Genomic DNA, 23,964 nt, shown 5'->3' with positions numbered 1-23,964 from the left:
TAGCTCACCTCTTAAACCTACAGCTATATTTTTTTTTTTGTGAGACTAAATTACTTTCCGTATCCCTATTGCTTGTACACTAGCTTTTTTCCCTTTAGTTTCACTTTTTTCCTACATTTTTTCACATTATTTTATTTATTTTTTATTCTCTCTCTCTCTCTCTATATATATATATATGGTTGTGTGTTTGTGCATGCATGCATACATTTTTATAATAATTGTGTGTGTATGCATACATATTTATAATTTATAATTCTGCATTAAAATTAATCAACCCAAATTATTTTCCTATCTGGGTCAAATTGACCCTTTCTGACCTATATCTATCCATTCTAAAAATAAATTTAGAAAGATGAATCTCCATTTGCCCAATTCCCTTCTTTCTCTCTCACCTCCCCCCTCAACTATGTCTATCTCTCTTTTGCGCCTTTCCTCTTGTTTTGTTTTTTAATGTCCTTTCCTCCTCTCAATAGCCAAAAAAAAAAAAAATGTTGCATATATTGACTTCTCCACAATCTGATGATTTTCCTTGAAACTCCATTTTACCCTGGACATTTATATTTCTGTTTTCTCATGGATTACAAGTGCATTTTTAATGGACCCATTTTGGATTTTCCCTGTTCAGGATTTTAACATCTTTCCCATTGGATTTTTATATCTTTTTCTCACTTTTTTCGTTTCTTGCTTCCTCAATCCCCTTGAATCCCTTCAAACTGAAACTGTTAAATGACTTTTTTGATGCAAATATGATAAACTTCATATTTGTTTCCTGTTATGCATTAACCTGCAAAGTTTATTGTATATTTTGCAAACCTCTTCCCTCTGATGAGAAGAATTTCATTCTTCGAAACTCCATGGAATAAGAAGTTTTCTTGTTTTATTTGTATTCCTTGTCGAATAATTAAAATTTTGTATACCTTCCTTATAGCTTTGAATAAATTTTCAATATCAAGATTTTCATTTTATATTGTGTGTTTGTATATATATATATATATATATATATATATATATATATATATATATATATATACTTTGTATTTGTTTTTACATAAGGAATAATATGTCGATACACATTCATGAGCAATTACTATGATTACTACACTTGTTACTGCATGAAACACAAGCGTTTGCAGATATAAAAATAATTATTAATATTTACTCATAATGTGTGTGTATATATATATTAGATTGGTGCAAAAATAATGTCGTTTTTATATATATTGTTGAACATAAAAAAAATACATTTTTGCACCAACCTAATATATATATATATATATAAGAATACAAATTTAAGACTGTAAATTATATTTTACATGAATTTATTGTTCGACAGGATACTCAAATAAGATATATTAAAATTTCCTTAATTTGCAGAGTTTCAAAGAAATGCGGTCTTCTAATCAGAGGAACAATATTAGTAAATAAATATTATAGTGCCGCTAAGAAATTGCTGGTAGTAGTATTAATTGAAACAGCATTATATGAAAGTTAGTCATAAATGCAAAAAAAAAAAAAAAATGTGCAAAGAGTTCATAAAATAGGGGAAAAAATAAGAAATAAAATGAATAAATTAAAAGCCAAGCATTAAAAGACCGGCTGAAAAGATATGTAGAGGTTAGATATTATCAAGACAAAATGATGACAGGAGAAAATGTTCGTATATGAAGAATCCAGAATTATACTGTTGACAAGTAGATTTAAATTAAACTCCAAAGTGTGTGTAATCCAAGTTTGTAAAACCATAATTACTGTAATTCATGTAAAATCATAATTACCAGCTATGAGAGTTGTTATGCTTACTAAATTGTCCATAAATGAAAAAAACTTTAATGATGTGAAATAATCTTTATTCCTCGATTGTTTGCTAATTGATTTTTCTACAAATCTGGATTACAATTGACAATGGTCACCTGGATAAGTGAATGTACAATGAAAGTTCCTAGGAATTTATAATACAATCAACTGGCCGGTGAGTGTTTGTTGAATTGAGCTAATAAATAATTATTTGAAAAATAGTGTTTATGATTAGCAATTTATCCCAATGCAAATTTCAACCATACTGAAAAAAATCCGAGATGCTGACATGATCCAGCTGAGGAGTTCTAATAAAATAAATAGATGATTACAAGCAATGAATATCCAGATAATAATTCCAATTATAATGGCACTCAGTAGAATGCATACATCTTCCAAGGCTCTGCAGTAAAAATAAAAGCTATCAAATTAAATACAATTTATCAAATAAAACTAAGTTAAATATCTGATATATAAAGTAAAATCAGTCTTTCTTGATTTTTGTCATCGATAGCTTTCCTTCTACAAAATTAATATTTTAGTCCTTTTGGTAGAGCATGTTTTTGAAAACAATAAAATGTAATTTGATTTAATTTATTCCATTAAAAAATTGACTGAGATTACAATATTTTTTCGTATCAACATAATCTTTAAAACAAGGGACATAAGTCTGTATTCGTTGATACAGTTACATCACAAACCAAAAATAAATTGCAAGTAAAAACACTACCGGGGAGTGCCAGGAAGGCAGAGCTAGCTTATTATAATAATACTTAATTATTACATTAATTAAAGGGAATTATATCATACTGATGTCATAGTCAATTTTGATATCCTGAAGCAATTAAAACAAACAGAAAACTAGAAGTAACTAATTGCCACAACCACCAGAAAAAGCTGATGAAAATATTATTAGTTATTCTCTGAGAAAAACATGACATATTGAAATATTGTCAAATTTCTATATAAAAAAAAATCAACTATTGAGAATAATTTGAAAGCAATAACTAAGTGTTTCTTTTTAATTACAGTAATGATTTTTATTGGAAATCTAATTTTTTGCAATTATTCAATGCATTGATTTGCTAGAGATTGAGATTTGGAAGCCAGTTTCATAGCCCAGACAAATGAACTGGCATTACCAGCAGGATCGATTATATCAAGTGAAAAATATCTCATTTAATCATTGATTAACAGTTATTGATTTTAGCTTCAAATATGGCAAAAGGTTAATGAAGTACCATGAGAAAAATGGAAATCTTGAATTCCAATCACAGACGAAACAACAATTTTATTTTCTGCAGGCAAGCACCCCCGGCAATGCCCTAAAATTAATTTGAAATCCTGTTTATAGCCTTGAACCCCTCCTTTTCTCTTTTTTAATAATTATAATTTTCTTATTATTTGGATTCTTCGGACTATTGTTTTCATCTTAAGTGTCATTTCACAACGTTTCGGTTGATGTAACCTCCAACCTTCTTAGGTGTATCTTGTCGAACTCGGATATCTAGACGGAATTTCAAACGGAACCGTTTATTTACTTCACGAGGGTAGCATGCTCTTGTTCTGTCATTGTGGGCGACCAAAAAATACAATTGCAAATTACTTAAGACCTCTATTCAGTCATGGCTGACAGAACAAGAGCATGGTACCCCCCTATGAAATAAAGTGTTCAGTTCAAAATTCTGTCCAAATTCCCGAGTTCGACAAGATACACCTGAAAATGGTTGGAGGTTACATTGACTTAAACATTGTGAAAATGAAAATGACACTCAAGATGAGAACAGTAGTCCAATGAATCCAAATAATGCGAATAACCAATCCACATCTCAAAAATTTAGAAATGTAATATAATTATCACATTTCTGAATTTTTAAGATGGGGATTGATGATTCATAATATTTGGATTCTTCGGACTACTGTTCTCATCTTGAGTGTTGTTTTCACAACGTTTTGGTCGATGTAACCTCTGATCTTCTTCCATGGTATAGTAGATAAAGTACTTGGTAAAATTCAGTTATAAAGTTACTCTTCTAGAGGTTCAATCCTCAGTCAACACTCAAAATACAATTGCATATTATTTAGGACATCTACCCAATCATAGCTGACAGAATGAGAGCATGCTACCCCTAGTGATTAAATAAAACGTTTCATTGAAATATTGTGTGGATTCCTGAGTTCGACAAGATGCACATAAGATCAGAAGTTACATCGACCAAAACGTGAAAAATAACATTAAAGATGAGAACAGTAATCCAAAGAATCCAAATAATGTTCATATTTCAATCCATAAATAAAATTGTTATATCGTACTTAAATAAAGAGAATGGAATCACTTTTTTTTTCTATAAGAAGAAAGGGAACTAATAAGCTCTCGCATATTTTCTAGCTCAATTCCCCTTATGTCTTCTGTTGAGAGTTGTAGTGTGATTTTGATCTATCCTATTTTGAGTGTAGATGGACTCTTCCAGAGACTATGAATAGAGGTAAAACTAAATATTGTGCCAGCCATAGTCACAGTATTAGAAACAGACTTTTTATGACATACTATTTCTGTACTTCTGTTAATACACTTTTGTAAATATGCCAATATGTCTTAATTATTATCAGGTCTTCAACTTCACATTTAATAAATGTTATTTTCTGTTCTATATAACTATCAGAATGTTCAATGAGCATAACTAAATGGAATTCATAAGTTTCATCTACAAACCAAACAATAACTTTATTTTATACTAGCAATCATCCCCAGCATTGGCCAGAAATAAATATGAATCTCTGTGTACTCCCATAACATGTTTAGCCCTTCCATCTTTTGCTGGGAATTCATATGGTAAAGTTTATAAGGTTCTTGACTGATTAAACATTTACTAATTTAAATTATATACTGAACTGTTGATCTGATGTATGTACCGATTCGCTTGTCTAGGTGACTTAATTCTATGTGTACTTATTATTCAGGCCTAAAATGAATTTATATCTAGATTGGTGCAAACAATTTTGCAAAGTTTCATGCTTTTTATTAATTAATTTATCCCTGGAAGATTCAAGAGTGCATAAATTACATTTTCTCATAATTTTGTATGACAGAAACAACATCTTGAGAATGTTACGATGCATAAGATTTTAAACAAAAAACACTTCTGTTGAGGAATTCTGTCTCCAAGAATTTGCAGTTTGCAGGTGATAACTTGAAAAAAAACATAAAAGGAATTTTCAGCACTTTATTTGCTGTTACAGTGCTCTCTATTCTATGTATTGTGGGAACTGTAAGCTCCTTTCCCGCTAAGAGAATGCACAGAGGACGTCCTCACTAGTCCGTGACTGTTTGTTTCCTCGTTTTTTGATTCCACAGCTAATATCTGTTTTTGTGGATACCTTAACTGACCTACAAAAGATTTTCATTCATTTTTTTTTAAATTGATCAACACTCACAACATATCTGAATTCCACCACCACATTCTTAACTCATTCCAAGCTTTTTCTGTCCAACATTTTTATACAACCCCAATCTCCACCTACACTCCTGCTCATAGCCCCGAACTGCATTATCATTTTTATTCTTGTTTTAATTTATGTTATTTTACATTTATAAATAATTTTCGGTTAACAGACGTTAAACTGATGATATTTTTTCTTTTTAATATCTACTCCTCGTCTGTTTCGTTAATTCTATATTTCCTTTTTTTTCTCTTCCAGAAGTGAATTAGAAAAAGAAGATAGTAAAAATGTAGAAGAAATGCTGAAAGTTCGAGATGATAACATTGTCAAGTTAGAGCACCTCTTGGCAATGACCAAAACAGAAAAGGAATCCCAAGTTGCATCAACACAGTAAGAAGAATCAACGATTTTTTTCCCTATTATTTATTTTATTCTTTATTCATTGACGTTTTTATATAAAGGAGTTTTTTTTACTATTATTTATTTTATTCTGTATTTATTGACCTTTTTATATAAAGGATTCTTTTTACTGTTATTTATTTTAGTCTTAATCTTATTCAATTTGTTATTGATTTCCCATGTCATGACAAAACGTTTTTTGTTTTTGTTTGTAGAAGTTGTCATCTGGCAAAAGATGGATATTTTTAATGATCGTTTCATAAGATCTAATCTCGAATGGGGTTTACTCACCAGATCATATTAGCCAAGATTTTTATCAGTGATGGTTATCTCAAAACAATCGTCCAGACTATTTCTAAACAGACAAAATCAGATATATTGACAATTTTGTTTGCATGTGTGACGATCATGCATGGAAATACTCAAGAATTGTATATTAATGTCTAAGGCAGACCTACCACTGGTGAAAATGAGTTCGTTCAAGGGCTATAAAAAGCCAATACCAGAGTCATTTGAAAAGTAACTGCCAAAGTTGCTCTGGTAACTTGTTGTGTTGAGTCATTGCATTTAGGATAGTGTTGAATCAGCAGAGTTGTCGGTATCATGTTATGTTGAATTGTTGGAGGTGTTTGTGTTCGAATCGATGAAGTTGTTCAGAATTGTGTTGTGTTGAATCATAGGTGTTCGAGTTCAAATCGACATTGTTGTTCAGGATCGTGCCATGTCGAATCAACGGAGGTGTTCGGGGTCAAATTGATAAAGTTGTTCAGGCTTATGTCGGGTCACGTGGATGAAATTGTTCGGGTATGTGCTGTCATGTATGATAACAATTTTTTTTGTTCTCTCTTTCCTCATGAAGCAACAGTATGCAGGTGTTCTTATCATTCAATAGCAATAAAATAATCGAATGGTGATAAAAGACTGCTGAACATTAATGACTGAAACTTGGTGGGCAAGTCAAGCATAGACTAAAGCATTTTTAGGTCATCTTATATGCATGAAACAGTAGAGTAGATTAACTCTCAATCCCTGCTTGGAAAAATAGTCAGTTTTTTCCTTTCACTGAGGGTTGCTTTTGAATTTGATATTTCCTAGAAACTTTCTCTCTTTGAAGCAATCAGTTCAACCCACCTAAGGTGAATGCTGCTGCTGCTTAGTAAGTTGGGAAAAGTGTTGTTAAATTTCTCACCATGCGCACACTCTTTCAGAGAGTATCAGATATGTATTCGCTATAACTGGAAATTAATTTTGGTGACTTTAAACTTCAAAACGGAATATTGTTTTAGTTTGATTAGCGTCAAGTACTAAATCAATCACAAAGAACAAATAATAATGTGTAATTAATGTGGAGACGAGTAAAAAACAAACACTTCAAGTTACAAAATATATATATTTATTTTTTAAAAATCAAAAGAGAAAACTCAGTTCAATTGTACACAATATCTCCAATTAATCTGTTTTTGTGTGTAAAGAAAAATATATCTACTCTAATAGGGTCCTGGATATGACCTTAAACTATATCCAGTGGTGAGGCCCCAGTTTGCGGGCTTTGGGGAGTGTGGAGCCACCCTTTAATTACCATTGCTCCCAGGTCCACTCTGACCCGGAGTGGTAGTACCTGTTGGGGTCCCAACTATGGGTTAAATAGAAACCAACTTGAAAACAACAAATATATTCTATTAAACATTTTTCTTCAAAATCTTTGGATTCGGCATTAAATAACCCGAAAAGTGTTGATATGCCGTAAAACAAAAACAACCAACCAACCAACCAACTACTCTAATAGTTTTCTTAATCAGGATAAGTATTTTCAGAAAACATTGAGTCAAAATAAAATATATTTATGTAATGGAAGAAAAAACAAGAAATAGACTAGTTCAAATCAAGTATCGATATTTCAGACGTAAGATGGGTCTTACTTTGAAAATCTTTCAAGTTAACTTTATATTTATTATAATATAAAACTCGAATCATCTTGCTTGGGCGTTGAAACTGTCCATCCGGTTTACAAGTTCCGGTTTGAAAAATTCTGCGCATGTATGAATAAATAGAAACAAAGTCATGAAAGGTTTTTTTTAATTGACAAATTTTTTGCATTTAAAATATGCAAATAAAAACAAAACTGTAAATGCCTTTTGCTTTTTTGGTTTTTTTTTACATTGTTTTATTTGTATTTTTGGAATGATTTTCAAACAAAAGAAAACAAATATGCTTATAATTTAAATTATTCTGTAACTGACAGTTTAAAGATGTTAAAATTACTTGTGTATATGTGTGTGTGTGTGTGTATATATATATATATATATATATATATATATAACTCAGATCAGTTTGCCCAGTTGTTGAAACCATGTTTATAAAAAGAAATTAGTTAACTATCAACACATCTTTTTTTATAAATGGAACATAATAAACAATCGTACAATAAGTAACTGTTACCAAAGGCAATGAAAGTGACATCTCATAGTTAACTGGTTGGTTAAGAAAAAGTAACTTAAGAGTTAATTAGTTAAATATTTACACACAGACAGACACACACATATACTTACATCTACTGTTTTATTTATATAGATAAAGGGTTTTCACCATGTGCGTTCTGTCACTAACCGTGTTTCCAATTTTATTTGTTGTCATAGTTACGACTATTATTATTATTAAATATTTCCATATACAGGGTGGAATGATAAAATTGGTGCCCTAGAAAAGTCGACATGATTCCATTCCCGTTTGATGAAAACCAGTTTTCTTTTATTGTTGCAGACCATCTACTAGTTGGTCAGTTCTGTACAAATCCCAAGAGCGATAGAAACCTATCATGTCTGAAAGTGACACAATGTTCAACGAGCGAGATTGGAGATGCACTGCTGTACAACTCATGTTCCCTACCAATCCAAGTTATGACAACAGGATCATTGCCAGCATCCTTAAAATGCAAATCGGGATGGTTCAACGCTTGAGGGCACAGCTCAATGAAGTTTCCGATCATGGTTATGGTCTTTGGTGTGGTTTCAAGTGAGGGCCACATCATGCCACTTCACATCTTTGAAGTCTGCTTGAAAGTCAACACCAAAGTGTATCTGGATGTTCTGAAGTGTGTGGTGATTCCCTGGTGCAATCAGGTGGCTGCTGGTAAACCCTGGGTGTGGCAGCAGGACTAAGCGCCAGCCCACAAATCCAAAGAGACCCAGGCTTGGCTTCAGAAGGAGTGCTACAACTGTGTACCCTTCTCTCACTAGCCCCCCTCCTCCCCTGACCTGAACCTGCTGGACTACTTTGTTTGGTCATATGTGGTGAATATCACCAACATGCCCTCCCTACATTTTTTTTTTCTCAACATACACCTCCAAACACCCGGGCAACGCCGGACACCCAGGCTAGTGTCTCATAAACCCAATGTGAGTCAATTATACATAGATTTTATTTGGGCCGTAAATACCATGTGCTTTTCAATATTTAGTCAGGGTTTACTTTTAGGGAAAATATCCTCATACCAGATTGTCCTTACAAACTCTTGTACAGAAAGACCTTAAGGATAGTGTCTAGTAGGCATTCAAGTTCTTTCTAGAAGGCATTCAAGTTCTCACCAATGTGTGTGTATGTGAATATATACAGTTAGTCAAACCCGGAAATATGCGTGTATAGCTGCTTACCGGATGTTAATTCTCAGTAAAGCACCATGTATCATTGATCATAGATAATAGCTATTGTTCTTTGTCAGTTTCTGCAACCTTGTGTTATAGCCAGTATTGTCTGGTTGAGAGGAAAGAATTGACATCCTCATTTCTTGTGGGCATGACTAATTCAAAACAAAATCTGTTAAACTCTGCATGCCAATGCGTTGAAACTTGATGCCTTAATAGACATCTAGTTTCATCAGACTGTCAAATTTCCTGTTTCAAATCTTCCTTAATTCTATTTTCATATTTGGAAAATTACGTTTTTTTTTATTATTGTTGGGACGATTAATTGGAACTGAGAATCGTAAAAAATTAGAACTTTTTAGAGTATCAAATCGGAGAACTTTTTTGTTCATTTTCCGATGCCAAAAACGATTCTTTTAATTGTTTATTTTTGTTTTGTTTTTTTGTTTTGTTTAAAACTTGATTTTCCATTGCTGACACTAATGACACATATTTATTGACTTGAAAGTATAAGTAATACTAAAATTTATACATTACCCCACCCACCCGCTACAAGTGTATTTTTACGTTTGTGTCATGGAATACGTTCATTATTAATAAATTACATTTATAAAGAAAAAAAGGAACACGGTTCAATTTATAGCAAAACTGAACTTTATTCAATATATATATATATATATATATATATATATATATATATATATATATATATATATATAAATCTTATTTTCTATATTCACTTGGCAAGAAATTCTCTTTTAATTGAATACATCCAAATGTAATGGCTGATGAAAACTTACTTTCTTTGGAGCGTCAAAAATGGTTCAAAAATGGTCCAACAAAAAACAAAATGTAGATAGAAATCTACCCAATAGTTGTCACTGTGACACTCCGGGCATTTATTAGGTGGATTTCTATCAGTATTTTGTTTATTTTTTCGAATTTTGAACCATTTTGACACCCTGAAGAAAGCATGTTTTCATCAGCCATCTTGATTGCCTGTCTACGTTAGCAAAGCTTTGGATTTTGTGAAAAAAAAAAACACAAACACACACACACACACACACACACACACACACAAAACTTATCCAGATAGATAGAAGAGTAACTTATCTTGCTTTTGGTAACATTCATTTGTATTTTAATTTTTTACTCTTTTTTTCCCCCATTTGTTGGCTTCTCTGCCAATCCCTGAAAATAGTTATCTACCTTCTTTCAGTTTTGTTTTTAGGCGTTATCTACCCCCGGTTGTTTCTTGGGACCCGTGACCAGATTAATAGACCAAATTCAATGACATCAGCAGGTTACATGACTTTAGTTCCTTGTTAATATATTACAAGGCCATGGTACGATACACAAGTATTGAAGTCTGGGTCTGGCGGTAGTCATGATGAATTATGTGTCTTTGTGTCAAATTTAAATATCTAAATATTGAGATACTAGCAGGGAACATGATATTGCCCGGGATTAAATGATGATCAAGTGTAGCAGTGTCAGAAACTGATCCTAAGAATGCGTGAAAAAAAAAATTTTTGAATAATTCGACCTCTTATCTTTACAAGCTTATAACTACTTGAAAAATGTAATTCAAACCCTGATTTTTTTTTTCAATTAAAAGAGCAAAGATTAAATTTTAAAAAATAACAGGTTTAATAGCAAATTATGCAATATTTGCTTTTTTAAGTCGGTTTTCTTTAAAAAAAGATTTGAAGAAAATCAACAAAATTTTACTTACTTCGGTTATAAAAAATCAATATAAATTCGAAAAATTCACTTACCTATAAAAAATACTATTGAATGTTTGGCTCCATTCTTCAGAATTTATCCATATTTATATTTTAAATTCCATTTATTTTTTAAATAAAAGAATTTTTTTAAACAACTGTTTGAAAAAAGCGTGATTACGCAAGCATTTTTACGTCTTTATCGAAAAACCGGAAGTAGCCGTTTGTCATTGTTCAGAATTACAGATGGACAGAAGGCAATAAAAACCACACGTTCGCGTTAGCTGTCTAGCCTGTGCCTGAAGAAATATGTGTTCCAATAGTTTAAAAATAGTCAAATTTTACTTATAAGTTTTTGCCTTTAAAAAAAAAACACCCAAGGAATTTTTCTTTCTTTTCTCAAAGAAATACATAAATTTTTGATTTATTATATTTTCATTCTTCTTTATCGAGTGAAATTTTTTTAAAAAATATCTAAAAAAAGAAAACATTGAATGAAATAGAAAAAATTGTCATCAGCGGCTATTACTTACTAGACAATATAAGCAGAACATAGGCTTCCAATTAAAAAAAAAATCAACGTGGTTTTAAAAAAAAATAAGTTTTACATTTTGGACTTTACAGCTAAATTTCCAAAAAACACTTTTTTGTTTTAATTTACAATTTATTTATTTATTTATTTTTTGATCTTTTATCTTCAATTTGCGATATATAAAACTTTGTTAAGTAAATTAATTATTAAAATTTTAATAGACATGTCAAAATGAAGGGGGAAGTTAATTTAAAAAAAAACGTTTGTCTAAAATATTATATTTGTTTTATTGGAAAAAGTATAAAATTTCACATTGACCCTGAAAATATCGTAAAAATTTAACCATTAGAAAACTTTTGATAGATTTTTAAAGTTTAAAAATTGAAAAAAAATTAACTCGTAAAATTCAATTGATTTCATTACGTAAAAAAAATGGCTGCATGAAGACACGCCGGTACTTTGTAAACACTGTTTTTTAAAAAATAAAAAATATTTCTATTATTTTTTAAACAACTTTAATAGTTTATTTTTGAAGTATATTCCATAAAGAAAATAAACTTTTAAAAGATAAATTACGAGTTTTTTATATTTTATTCGCAGTTTCGTGTTAGGGGTGTCAAAAATTCCCCCCAAATTCTGATACACCTAATTTTTCACACTCCCATATGTTTATTGTCATCGAAATCAGTGTAATCGCCCATTTTCCAATCAAATTGATTGCTTGCTTGCTCTAGTTGGGGCACATCACAGTGCACCAGCAGGAAGCTTCCCATCCTTCATGCAGTGACTTAGTTCACAATACATTGCACTGTAAAGAACCTACGGTTGATTTTATAAATTATTTTTTATATATTATGACTTGAATGAAAGTTTAAAATGCAAAAGTTAAGTATTATGCTTCACTTGTGCTTTAAACAAACATTAATTTTGAACGCGCCCCTGTCATATCAAAGAACCTACTGTTGATTTTATATGCCCAGCCTTACTACCTATGAGAATGGTTTGAATTGAAGTTTAACATGAAAAAGTTAGTATCATGATGCAGTTGTGCTTTAACCAAAAACATTCATTTCGAATGTGTCCCTGTCCTATAAAAAAACTAACTGCTTGTGTGGAAATGCAATTGTGATGTTAGGCTGTATAAGGTGTTAACGTTGATCAAAATCACCTGTTCCTTCTTTCATAGGATTTCTTTTATTGATTATTGATATTTATTGAAGACATTCCGATACAGAACCTATCTAAGAACACTGCCAGATACATAAAGTGCATTTGTGTGAAATTTCATAAAAATCGGCCCAACCATTTCAGAGTCCATCGGGAACGAAGTCACACACACACACACACACACACACACACACACACACACACACACACACACACACACACAATTTCCTTTATATAATAGCAGAGATAAATTTAAAGGTTCTCTTTGTCCTTGACGTAAATATAGCATGAAGAATATCATAAACCTTCTTAACAAATAAAATTGTGATTTAATCCAAAAATATAACTTGAGAAAAGTTTTCAAATGCATCGCCAAACAAAAAAAAAACGAAGATAACTTTCAAATTAGTAGTGTCTCACATATTATGAACTGGCAAGACTACTTCTCATCGCCCGGATCCTAATTTCTGTAAAGTATGCAATTGATTACAAAAAATAAATAAATAAAATGGAAGTAAAATTAAACTACCTGATTAATATTGCAATTTATAATGTTTAAGTTCATTTTAAGACAAAATCATTATTTTTTACAAAGAAGTCAGTGCTTATCAAGGTTCAACGGCCACTCGAGGATAAACATGAATGAGTGTCAGGTGGTCAATGAGACACCACCATAATGAACAGCAGTGGTGAAAATTTGGTAGAATTTGGTTAAAAGGACAGCTCAACAAGGATTGTTTACATTGGACTTGAAAATGACTAAATTGTAGTCAGTCAGATGGAAAGCAGTTCTGCGGTATAGAGTTCCAAAGGCGGGCAGTTCTAGGAAAGAATAAAAATACTTATGGCTTGAGTAAAATTTTAACTCATAACTTCTGTCTAGAAGTATGCCACACTAACCGGTTGAGGCATCTCTTCAATTAGAAAACGCAATACTAATAACTACATAAACTAGTTTTAAGAATAAATAAAAGAAAAACAAGTGAAGCATGCATGGTCCCCCGTGAGTGCACAGTGAACGAGGCATAAAAAAATGACTAAGTTCAGCCCCCCCACCCACCCAATGTTGCCCCAAAAGTCCCCAAGGTCTTAACATATTTAAATTTGAGTTCAGCACCATGCAAAACTGCTAAATAGACATACACAGAAAATTTCGGACAAATATGGTAAAATGGAGTGTTTTTATTAGCCCTAAAAGAGACCCCAAAAGTTATTGCAAAGTATAGACAAACAAAATTGTGTAGAAATCAGTTAGTTATGACTTTTCAGAAAAAAAAAAAAATCCAAGACATCAATTTTTTTTTAATAATCACAAAAGTGTCAATTTTAGCCATTTTAACCCAAAAGGAACCCGTAGAGGGGGTAACCGGATATTTCCTGGAAAATCCGTTCTTTTACATTTTTACTCGTATATCATGTCTGTGCAAAATTTTCAAAAATTCCAATTGAGAAAAGTGTGAACAGACGAACGGACAAGGGTGAATTTACAGGTCCACCCTCCTTTTGTCGGGGAGGGGGGATCAAAAATGATAATATGGAGTTCCGAATTGAAACAGAACAGATGTTGCTCATTTATTACCAGGCAATACCGGACTATGTATCCAGTGAATGAAATCTATTTATAAACGTATGCTGTTTGTTTATTATGTTCTTATTTACTTTGCCTCCCCACGAGGGCAGAGTTAGACACAAGTGTCGTTTTTTAAATCAACAAACCAGGTAAACTTTAGTTAACTGATCAAATTGCATTTTTTTTTTTTTTTTTTTACAGGAAAATCAAGAACGAGAACGAGGCTTTAAACCAACAAGTGAAGAAATTACAAGATGAAATCAAAGAGAAAGAAATTTGCATTGCGCAACAAACAAAGCAAACTGAAGAACTTATGAAGGAAAGCCGCAAAGGATCGCACACTCAATGGTATGAAGATGATGGAACTACAACCAAAGTCATTAGTGACAACTTTAAAAAATTGGAAATCTTAAACGTAAGTTATTGCATTTATTGGTTTAGTTTGGTTTGGTTTGTCCGTTTTATGACAAAGCAAAATATATACACAGGACACAAATTAATAGATATGCATATAAACTTGCTAGTTTATTTAAAACTAGCTGTATGCCCGCCATTGCCCGGTCGTACAATACTACGCTTAAACATATTTTAATTTATGCAGATTGCGAATGTATTATTATAGAATCAATCCAGTGTTGATTATTATATATTACTAGCCTAAGTGCCCGGCGTTGCCCGGGTGTTTGTAGGTGTGTGTTGAGAAAAAAAAAAAAAAAGTTGTAGTAGGCAGGTAGGCTCGAACCTGTAACGCAAAGGCGGAAAAGAAAGTAGAGGTGTGTGTAAGGCAAAAAAAAAAAAAAAAAGAATTAGGAGTAGTAAGCAGGCTCGAACCCGTAACGCGCCAGAAGAAAAGGAGGTGAAAAAAAAAAAAAATGGTCTTATCGATGTGCCTACCGCGATTGTGACGTCACGGGCTGTCGAAATGTCTTTTATGTGACGTCGTTGACGGGAGGTTTGAATAACTTAAAAAAAAAAAAAAAAGTTGTAGTAGGCAGGTAGGCTCGAACCTGTAATGCAAAGGCAGAAAAGAAAGTGGAGGTGTGTGTAAGGCAAAAAAAAAAAAAAAAGAATTAGGAGTAGTAAGCAGGCTCGAACCCGTAACGCGCCAGAAGAAAAGGAGGTGAAAAAAAAAAAAAAATGGTCTTATCGATGTGCCTACCGCGATTGTGACGTCACGGGCTGTCGAAATGTCTTTTATGTGACGTCGTTGACGGGAGGTTTGAATAACTTGCAAAAATGTCAGCGAAAAAACTAACCTCTTCTTGTAGAAAAGTACCCAGTTGAGGGTGAAGGAATTAGGTTACATCGGTGTAATGTAAAATATTCCCCTGTAAAAGATTTTTTTTATCTATAAGAAAAGAAAAACTATTTTTAAGATCAGCTTTTTGGATTTTCGATACTTATTGGATGAATTTCTGTATAAAACATATCTAAGAACACTGCCAGACATATAAATTACCTTTGTGTGAAATTTGCAAAAGATAGGCTCAGCTGTTTTGAAACGTATGAGGAAGGAACTCACACACACACACTATTTGCCTGTCTGTCTGTCTACCTCCATATTTTCAAACTCTATCGCTTCTGAAACTAAAAGTCACAGAGCGGCACCAGGGGCTTCAAATGATTGGATTCGTTTTACAGGCTATTCTTTTATGGGTCTTTAACCGGTTAAAATTGTTTTAAGGGGTCAAAAATGGGTCAAAATTTAAAAAAATCGTTAAACATTTTGTACATTCATCTTAGTTTATGTTTATTTTTAATTGGTTTATATGCGTGTCATGTTGGTACAATGGTAACGTCACCAGCTTTGAATGCTACAGTTTCAGTTTCGATTCTAGCTGATGGCACCCAAATACTTTTTTTTTATTTTTGAAATCACGACTCTATAATAATATATATGAAATCTGGACAAATTAAAATATCATCTTTAAGTGTATTTTATGACGGGGCAAAGCTAGTCTCTCTATCTAACACTTATTGTTGGCTAGTTTTTCATCGTGAAGTAATTTTTTTCTTAGCTCCTTACATCAAGTGGCATTATGCCTTGTTTGGAGCAATTTTCATTAAAAAAAAACAGTACTAATAATTAATAACCCCTTTGAATTTTTTGGCTTTCTGGTCATGAATTCATGAACATTATTCAGAGGGACTTTATGTTTCATCGATTGCAAGTTTCTGTGCAAAATGTATGAGAAACTGAAGACGGATGAGAATTCAGATATGGAAAACATATTTGGATGCCAGACCTATTGAGGTTCCTATTTACTTGCCTCCTCACGAGGGAAGAGTTAGATACAAGGTCAGTTTTTAATGTGGGGAAAAGCCAGCTCCCACAAAGGGGCACTGTGGATAGAAACAAAAATAAAAATTGTCTCAGTCATGAAGGAATTCTCCTCCCCTGATCGAAAACAGAAAAGATGAAGTGTAGCATCAGAACAGATACTACACTGTGATATTCGCTTGAAAGCAGGGCTATTGAGGTTCTTCAGAAGTTTTGTTACTTTGGTGATAGCATTGGAGCACGGGGAGGAGCTGGTGTTGCTGTCAATTAGAAGTTGCTGGAATAAGTTTAAGGAACTTGTGTTAATCAATGAAGAGTTTATCAGACATGTGCATGCAATGTGACGATGCATGGAAGTGAGAACTGTCTACTAAGAATTGAGGATATGCATTGCATGAGGAGAAACAATATGAGAATAATACAATGGATAAATAATGCGAGTCTTAAAGATCCTATTACCTCAGAGGAAGATATATATGGAGGATATGTATGTTTAACATTCACCAAAGATGGGTTGAGTTGTCTCCTTCTATAGAACGCACATCATCCTGAATGAATGCAGACTACTCATGACGGTATGCAGTGGCCAAGATAGTTATGGCAAGCCAATCTTGGGACTAGTGGCAAACATTGTTGACTGTAGGTCGTGTAATTATGTCTTTAGCTGACCTTTGTCGCACCCTAAAAGAGAAGTTTTGGGAATTGGTTTGAGCCACGTATTGTGTCCTGACCAAGAAAAGAGGCTATGTTAACCCTTTTTATTAATGTGCCCAACTCGCCCGAGAGATGGCCTCTGATTGGGTAAATCAGAAAGGAAGTTAAATGCTTGCATCAATCAGCACTGAGCTTATAAATCAAACATAGATTCAAAATTGTAAACTATGAACTATCACTGCTGCTGTTGACGCGGTCGTCTGCAATCACCACTACTGCTACAATTTTTTTTTTTTTTTTTTGATGGATAGAAATATATTTTTTTATTTTAAAGTAATTCTGGTTCTGTAAAAATGTTTTAATTTTAGTGAACTCTTTACAACAAACTAGAAACTTGTGTTCAACAAATTGCATACAGTAGGCGTAAATATTAGGTTGGTGCAAAAATATCATTTTTTGACGTATATATATCTGATAAAAAGACATTAATTTTGCACCAACCTAATAATATAAATACACAAAACGGGTTGATATGCCGTAAAAAAAAAGCATAAACAAAAAAACATAACTTAAGCATTATGTCCTTTGCGCCGTGCCTCAACTGAGTCACTGGATTATTAAATTTCAGATGGCAATTTTCTGCAACATCAGATAAATTTTTCTAGCATGAAATGATAATTTCTAATGTAATTTATTTATTTATGCTTCCATGGCCATCTTGATGAAAACTATGTTAAAAAAAAAGGTGCGCAATCTCATTTCAAAATTAAAAAAAAAAATATGAAACAATTTACTTAAAAGAAAAGATGAAACAATCCAAATCTAAAAGACAGAAAAATCATCCATTCAATGTTTATAAAAAAAAAAAGAAGAAAACTTGTTTAAAAGAAAATTATCTTAAAATATTTAGCAAAATCATTAAGAATGTTTAAAATACTTAAGCAATTGCTAACAAAAATAAGAACACAAACAAGTTTTTTTTTTTTTTACACGGTGGTCACCACTTATCAAGGCCAGGAAGCCACTCAGGGATAAGGGTTATTGCAAGTACAGTACGTTAGTGTGGAGATTTAATGAAGTGCTTACTTAAGAGGGCGGTTCATTAGGAATTTGTTAACGTTGGACTTAAAGACATCCAAGTTGTAGTCCGGAGGGAAGCAGGCAGACGGAACAGAGTTCCACAGGCGTGCAGTTCTAAGAAAGAAGCTTTGTTCATGGAATCCACGTTTTGATTTAGGCACAGATAAAGAGTAGGGGAAATTTTTCACAGTGGATTCAGCTAGACGGGTGTTGGCTTTAATATAGTTTTTTTTTTTGTTTTTTTTTTTAGAAGCGGCAAACTTTAAATTAAAATAAATAGCAGAAAAAATATTTTAATTATACAAATATGTGGTTTCTTCCAAAGATTGATTTTTTTGTATTTACAACCGATAGTTGCCAAATTTGCAATTAAAGAAAATAGAGTTGTCAATCTAAAGTTCGCTTCTCTTCTAATAAAAACATTCTCTATCAACATTAATTAATCAAATATTATATATTTCGGCATATAAGGCGACCATCAGATAAGACGAGGTACAAAATTGGAGCAAATGTTAATAAATTTATATATCATTTGTATAAGACGACTGCTAAATCATGAAACCACGTTTGTTTAGCCTAGGCTAGAGATTGCAACACCCAGTATCTTATGAAATAGTTTTTTAAAGATGATTTTTTAACTTTAAGGGTCGTCTTATACGCCGAAATATACAGTAAATTAAAAATATATTTAAATTTTTATATTAATGTCAAAATTAAGAAATTATATATTTAATAATCTATTATATAAAAGCGAAAATGTGTTTGTGTGTGTGTGCACTTTTTTGTATGTCCGGCAAAGGTTTTCTCCGGGTGAGCGCTTGGGGGGGGGGTACCGTTTCTTAGAACTTTTTATATACTCCCTAGATTATAATATCTCCGATTTATGAAAGGAGGTCGTCTCTTTTATTTGAGCGACTTTTATGTTATAAAATTTGCACTATTTCTTTCTCTTGCATGTTTGTTTGCGCTTTTCATATATAAAAGCGAAACTACGAAAGTGAAGTTGTGTTTTCGGTCTTTCGTGCTGGCACATCCATTAAGCAATCAGCTTTGATCAATCTGGGGGAAGCCCCTCGTATCAGACAATTACTATTCATTTGGACACTCCCCTTTTTATGGGAATCTAGTTTTCCATAACATCATGGGGAAATAAACAACTACGCAGAAAGCTTCAAGCTTAACTGGCTTGGCGTGATTTCATTTCTGTATGGCATGGTGTTTGACCTAGAAAAGCAGATATTTGTTTAAGCACCTGCGTTTTTTAATCGTTTAATTCCAACCATTCTCACTTCCTCTGCCCTCTTAGTGTAGCGGTAACATGTCACGTTTTCTTTTCCAACTTCGCCTCAAGGCTTCGGGTTCGAGCCTACCTGCCTACCAAAACTTTTTTTTTTTTCCCTACACACACCGACAAACACCCAGGCAATGCCAGACATCCTCGCTAGTATATAATAAATATTGACTTACTTGAATTTCATCAATGTTTCTGTTGTATATTGTAATTATATTCTTTATTTACAGGACATGGTTCATGCCTATGAGATGCAGAACAAATTTTTAAGTATTGAAATTCTTGAATTAAATGAACTTCGGCAACAGAGTGAAAAAAGAGAAAAGTTACTTAGCATGTGAGTAAATAAATACAGTTTTTCACTAAAAATTCTTTGCTTTAGTTTTAAATTTTTTTACAAGATGAACGATAAAATTGTCGCCCTAGAAAAGATGACATGATTCCATTTCCTCTTGATAAAAACTGGATTTCTTCTTTTTTTGTTGCATACCATCTACTAGTTGGCCAGTTGTGTACAAATCCCAAGAGTGACAGGAGCCTTCTATCATGTCTGAAAGTGACACAATGTTCAATGAGCGAGATCGGAGATGCGCCACTGTACAACTCATGCTCTCTACCAATCCAAGTTATGACAACAGGACCATTGTCAGCACTCTCAAAATGCATCACTGAATTACTATGAATTACAGGGATGTGCCTAGGGTGATGAAAACAATGTTTCCGGCCATGATCATGATCTTTGGTGTGGTTTCAAGTGAGGCCCATATCATGCTACCTCACATCTGCAAAGCTTGCAAGTGAACACCAAAGTGCACCTGGATATGCTGAAAAGTGTGGTGATCTCTTGGTGCAATCAGACTCTGGGTGTGGCAGCAGGACTTGGCACCGGCTCACAAGTTCAAAGAGATCTAGGCTTGGCTTCAAAAGAAGTGCTACGACTTTGTCCCGTTCTCTCACTGCCCTCCATCCTCCTCCCCCGACCTGAACCTGCTGGACTACTTCATTTGGTCATACGCTAAGAACATCACCAACATGACCTCCCACAACACCAAAGCCAGCCTGATTGCTCCCATTCACCGAGTATTCGCTAAACTCCCACAGGCTCTTGTGGAAAAGGCATGCTCCCAGTTTCAGACCCATATCGGTGATTGAGGCAGCTACATTGAATTTTTTTTCAATAAAAGTTTTAAAAATAAATAGTGTTGTTTTCTTTAGGACAACAAATTTATCGTTCCACCCTGTGTAGTCTGAATTTTATTTTTCTTAAGCTGTTTTCATTTTATCTTATATATAAAGTAAATTTGATTTTGCCTCCTTATATTTGTCATTTATTAACAAAAAGTCTGCTATCAGTCAGACATGGCAACTATTGGTCCGTGTTAAAAAAGTGATTTTGATTTTGATTGATTTCATCAATCATTATATTATCATGATCAATATTTTATATTATCATGATCAATATTTTAGTCTTGAATAAAAGAGGACAATAATATTCACTCTCTAATTCTGATGGACTCCTACACACCCAATTTACAAGCCCTGTCAGTCGGACATCAGAATGCGTCAACTGCCCCCCCCCCTGCAAGGAATAAAAGTCCCTCAACCACTTGTTGGCTGTGGATGCAACCCATGATGCCTTAGGACAGAATCCTGATGATTGAAAGTCAGGTTTTAACACCTCCACTTCCCAACACACAATTTTGGTCCTTACTTGGGTTAAATTAGCAGTTGGTGAGGCCCAATCCGATCAACCAACTGATCATGTCAGTCCTTTTTCAGAACTACAAAATCTGAATTAGGACGATGGCTATAGGAGCAATCTTACTGAAAAATGATGCATACCCCTTTCTGTCCCTGGGTAAATAATTATCTTGAGAATGAAAACCCAGGGTCAGAAATTTCAACTGTCAATCATCAGTAGGAGTATATTGGTTATGCAGCCCTGATGTTACTAGACAGATGGGTTTCCCTCTTCATTTTAGAAAGAATTTTTATTTCTCTCCCACAACTTAGACATCAGGGTAAAAAAATAAGATTGAGAAATCAGCGATCTAGAGGAGGGCACTGACCTACAAAAAGGGCCCCTCAGGCAGTTAACAATAATCTAACCCCTTCTTAAAGAGAGAAGGCAAAGTTTGAGAGGGTGGACCTTGTAGAACTGCACAGAACTTAACTCCCATTGCAAAATCAACAGGGACTGAGTCATTACAGGAATGATCTAATCTCTGTTGATTTTGGAGGCCGAGGATAAAAATTCACCGGTAGTAAAACCTTTTTCAAGTGTTTTCATTGGCTAATGGTATATTATTTCACGTAACCCATAACAGTATGGGTGCACAGATCGGTAATAATCATTCACATTTTTTTTACCGCTAACATATGTTTTTCTGTTGTAATTTTAAGACTAAATTTTGTATAAATTAATGTTTTAAAAGGATTAATAAGACATAATAAAAAATTAAGATTAACAGATAAAAAATATGATGACTATTATTATGCATTTGTGCCTCGGTTGATTAGAATCAGTGTTTCCTTCCTTCATTCTACACATTAATATGTAAATGCTGTTCATTATTATTTAAAAATAACTTGCACAAAATTTTATTTGACATAAACAGTATTTTTTTCAATACATATTTCAAATGGAAACATGAAGTTGGAAAAGTGTCAGCAAGTAGAAGCATCTTTAATTGGAAAGCATAGAATAAACAAATAAACTGTTTTAGATGCAAATAAAAGATTTTTTTCTAATTAATTTTGGATTTAAAATCCCTCATAAGAGAGAGTTCTTAAGTTCTGTTTGTATTTCTTTCTTTTTCCTTGCAATGAGGGATTTTAAATCCGAAATTAATTAGAAAAAAAAGGAAGAGAATAAAAATCCTTTCATTTGCATCTAAGAGTGTTCTAAAACAGTTTATCTGTTTATTCTGTACTTTTCAGTTGAAGATGCTTGTACTTGCCAACACTTTTTCAAGTTCATATTTGGCGACCACACATATTTCCGGCTTAATAAATAAAATAAGAAAAAAACTAGAGAGTTTTACGTGCAATACCAGCTAGCACAACCTCAATAACACAACACGAGGATGGACTTTTTATTCCAGAGGAAGAAAAAAAGACCAACAAAACTTAAGAAGTCTTTCTTTGATGAAGGATTTTAAATCTGAAATTAATTAGAAAAAAAATCCTTTTATCTGGATCTAAAAGTATGTTCTAAAACAGTTTATCTGCTTATTTATATTTTTATTTTAAAATGGAAATATTTTGTATACGAATATAAATACACGATTTATTTAGTCATATTAGAATCGTCCACCTTTGAGAGCTAGAGGTTTGCTTCTTCGTTGGATTATTAAACTTTCAAATGTAAACATAAAAGTTAATTTATTATTCAAAATGAGTTACACAAAATTTGTTTCTTAAATAAACAGATTTTTTTTAATTCATACGTAAAATAAATTTGTTTACAAATTTGAATACAAAATTTATTCTATCGAATTAGATTTTCTGCCTGAGAGAGAAAGTGATTTATAGAAAAAAAAAAGAAATATAATACATTCAATTTGTGTATAGAAAGTGTGCTGTTTTTAAACAAGTCTCTTTAAAAGAGTAATTAACATAGCACGTTGCAAATTTGATTCCTATCAGAAACTTCTTTTTTTTTTTTTATTAAACTATACTTAGATTTTTCTTGGAGTAGGAGGGGGGGCTATTATATAAGCATTCAGCCACCTTGCATAGAAAAATTTTAGGGTTTTTTTTTTGCTTATTACTTAAGGTTCCCCCACCTCATCCAATTTTTACACATTCGTATGTGTGTTTTTCTCGTATCAATGTAACTTTGATAATTACACCTTGGTTTAGATCTATTCATTTTATTTAAACTCCCCCAACAAATTCATAGACTTTTTTTTAAGAGGGGGGGGGGTAAACTATTATTTAAGCTCTGCCCCAACCTTGCATAGCAATTTTAGAAAGATAACATTATTTAAGCACACAGCCCTTACACACACACTTAGCTTTTCCCTATTTCTTAAGACCCTCCCCCCCAAAAAAGTTTTTGTTTTTATGAATCAAAATTAATTTTTATACAACTACTAAATCACTGATGATCTTCTGGGTCAGTATTTGTTATATATATTACTAGCTGTACCCTGCCACGCATTGCTGTGGCTTGATTTAGTGTAATGGAAAAATCCACATATTAAGAACGCCTCTAACCTCCCCATATTAAGAATGGCTTCTGGAATGAATACCACAATTCTCCCCATGTTAAGAACTGCTTTTGGAATAAACACCCCCAACCTACCCATGTTAAAAATTGTTGAGGTGGACCTAATGTGAAAAGTTTCCTTTTATTTTGTATTTTTTTAATAAATTGTTAGTTGAA

The 23,964-nt window shown here is 32.7% G+C and overlaps 1 protein-coding gene across 8 annotated transcripts in view; it reads left to right on the top strand.

Moving 5' to 3' along the window:
- The window catches only part of LOC145280106 (TBC1 domain family member 2B-like), a 414,275-nt gene that overhangs the window by 318,789 nt on the left and 71,522 nt on the right, over positions 1–23,964 (top strand). For all 8 annotated transcript variants that reach the window (XM_080131850.1, XM_080131851.1, XM_080131849.1 and 5 more), the window contains 3 exons: positions 5,494–5,625; positions 14,470–14,683; positions 19,805–19,911. In XM_080131850.1, coding sequence (XP_079987976.1) covers positions 5,494–5,625; positions 14,470–14,683; positions 19,805–19,911 — 453 coding nt within the window. The remainder of the gene's footprint in view (positions 1–5,493; positions 5,626–14,469; positions 14,684–19,804; positions 19,912–23,964) is intronic.

The sequence above is a fragment of the Euprymna scolopes genome, chromosome 7 (assembly GCF_053919585.1).
Source record: "Euprymna scolopes isolate OS-2025 chromosome 7, ASM5391958v1, whole genome shotgun sequence".
Lineage (NCBI taxonomy): Eukaryota > Metazoa > Mollusca > Cephalopoda > Sepiida > Sepiolidae > Euprymna > Euprymna scolopes.
Note: the sequence above shows the minus strand (reverse complement) of the source record. Positions and strands in the feature narration are given on the sequence as shown.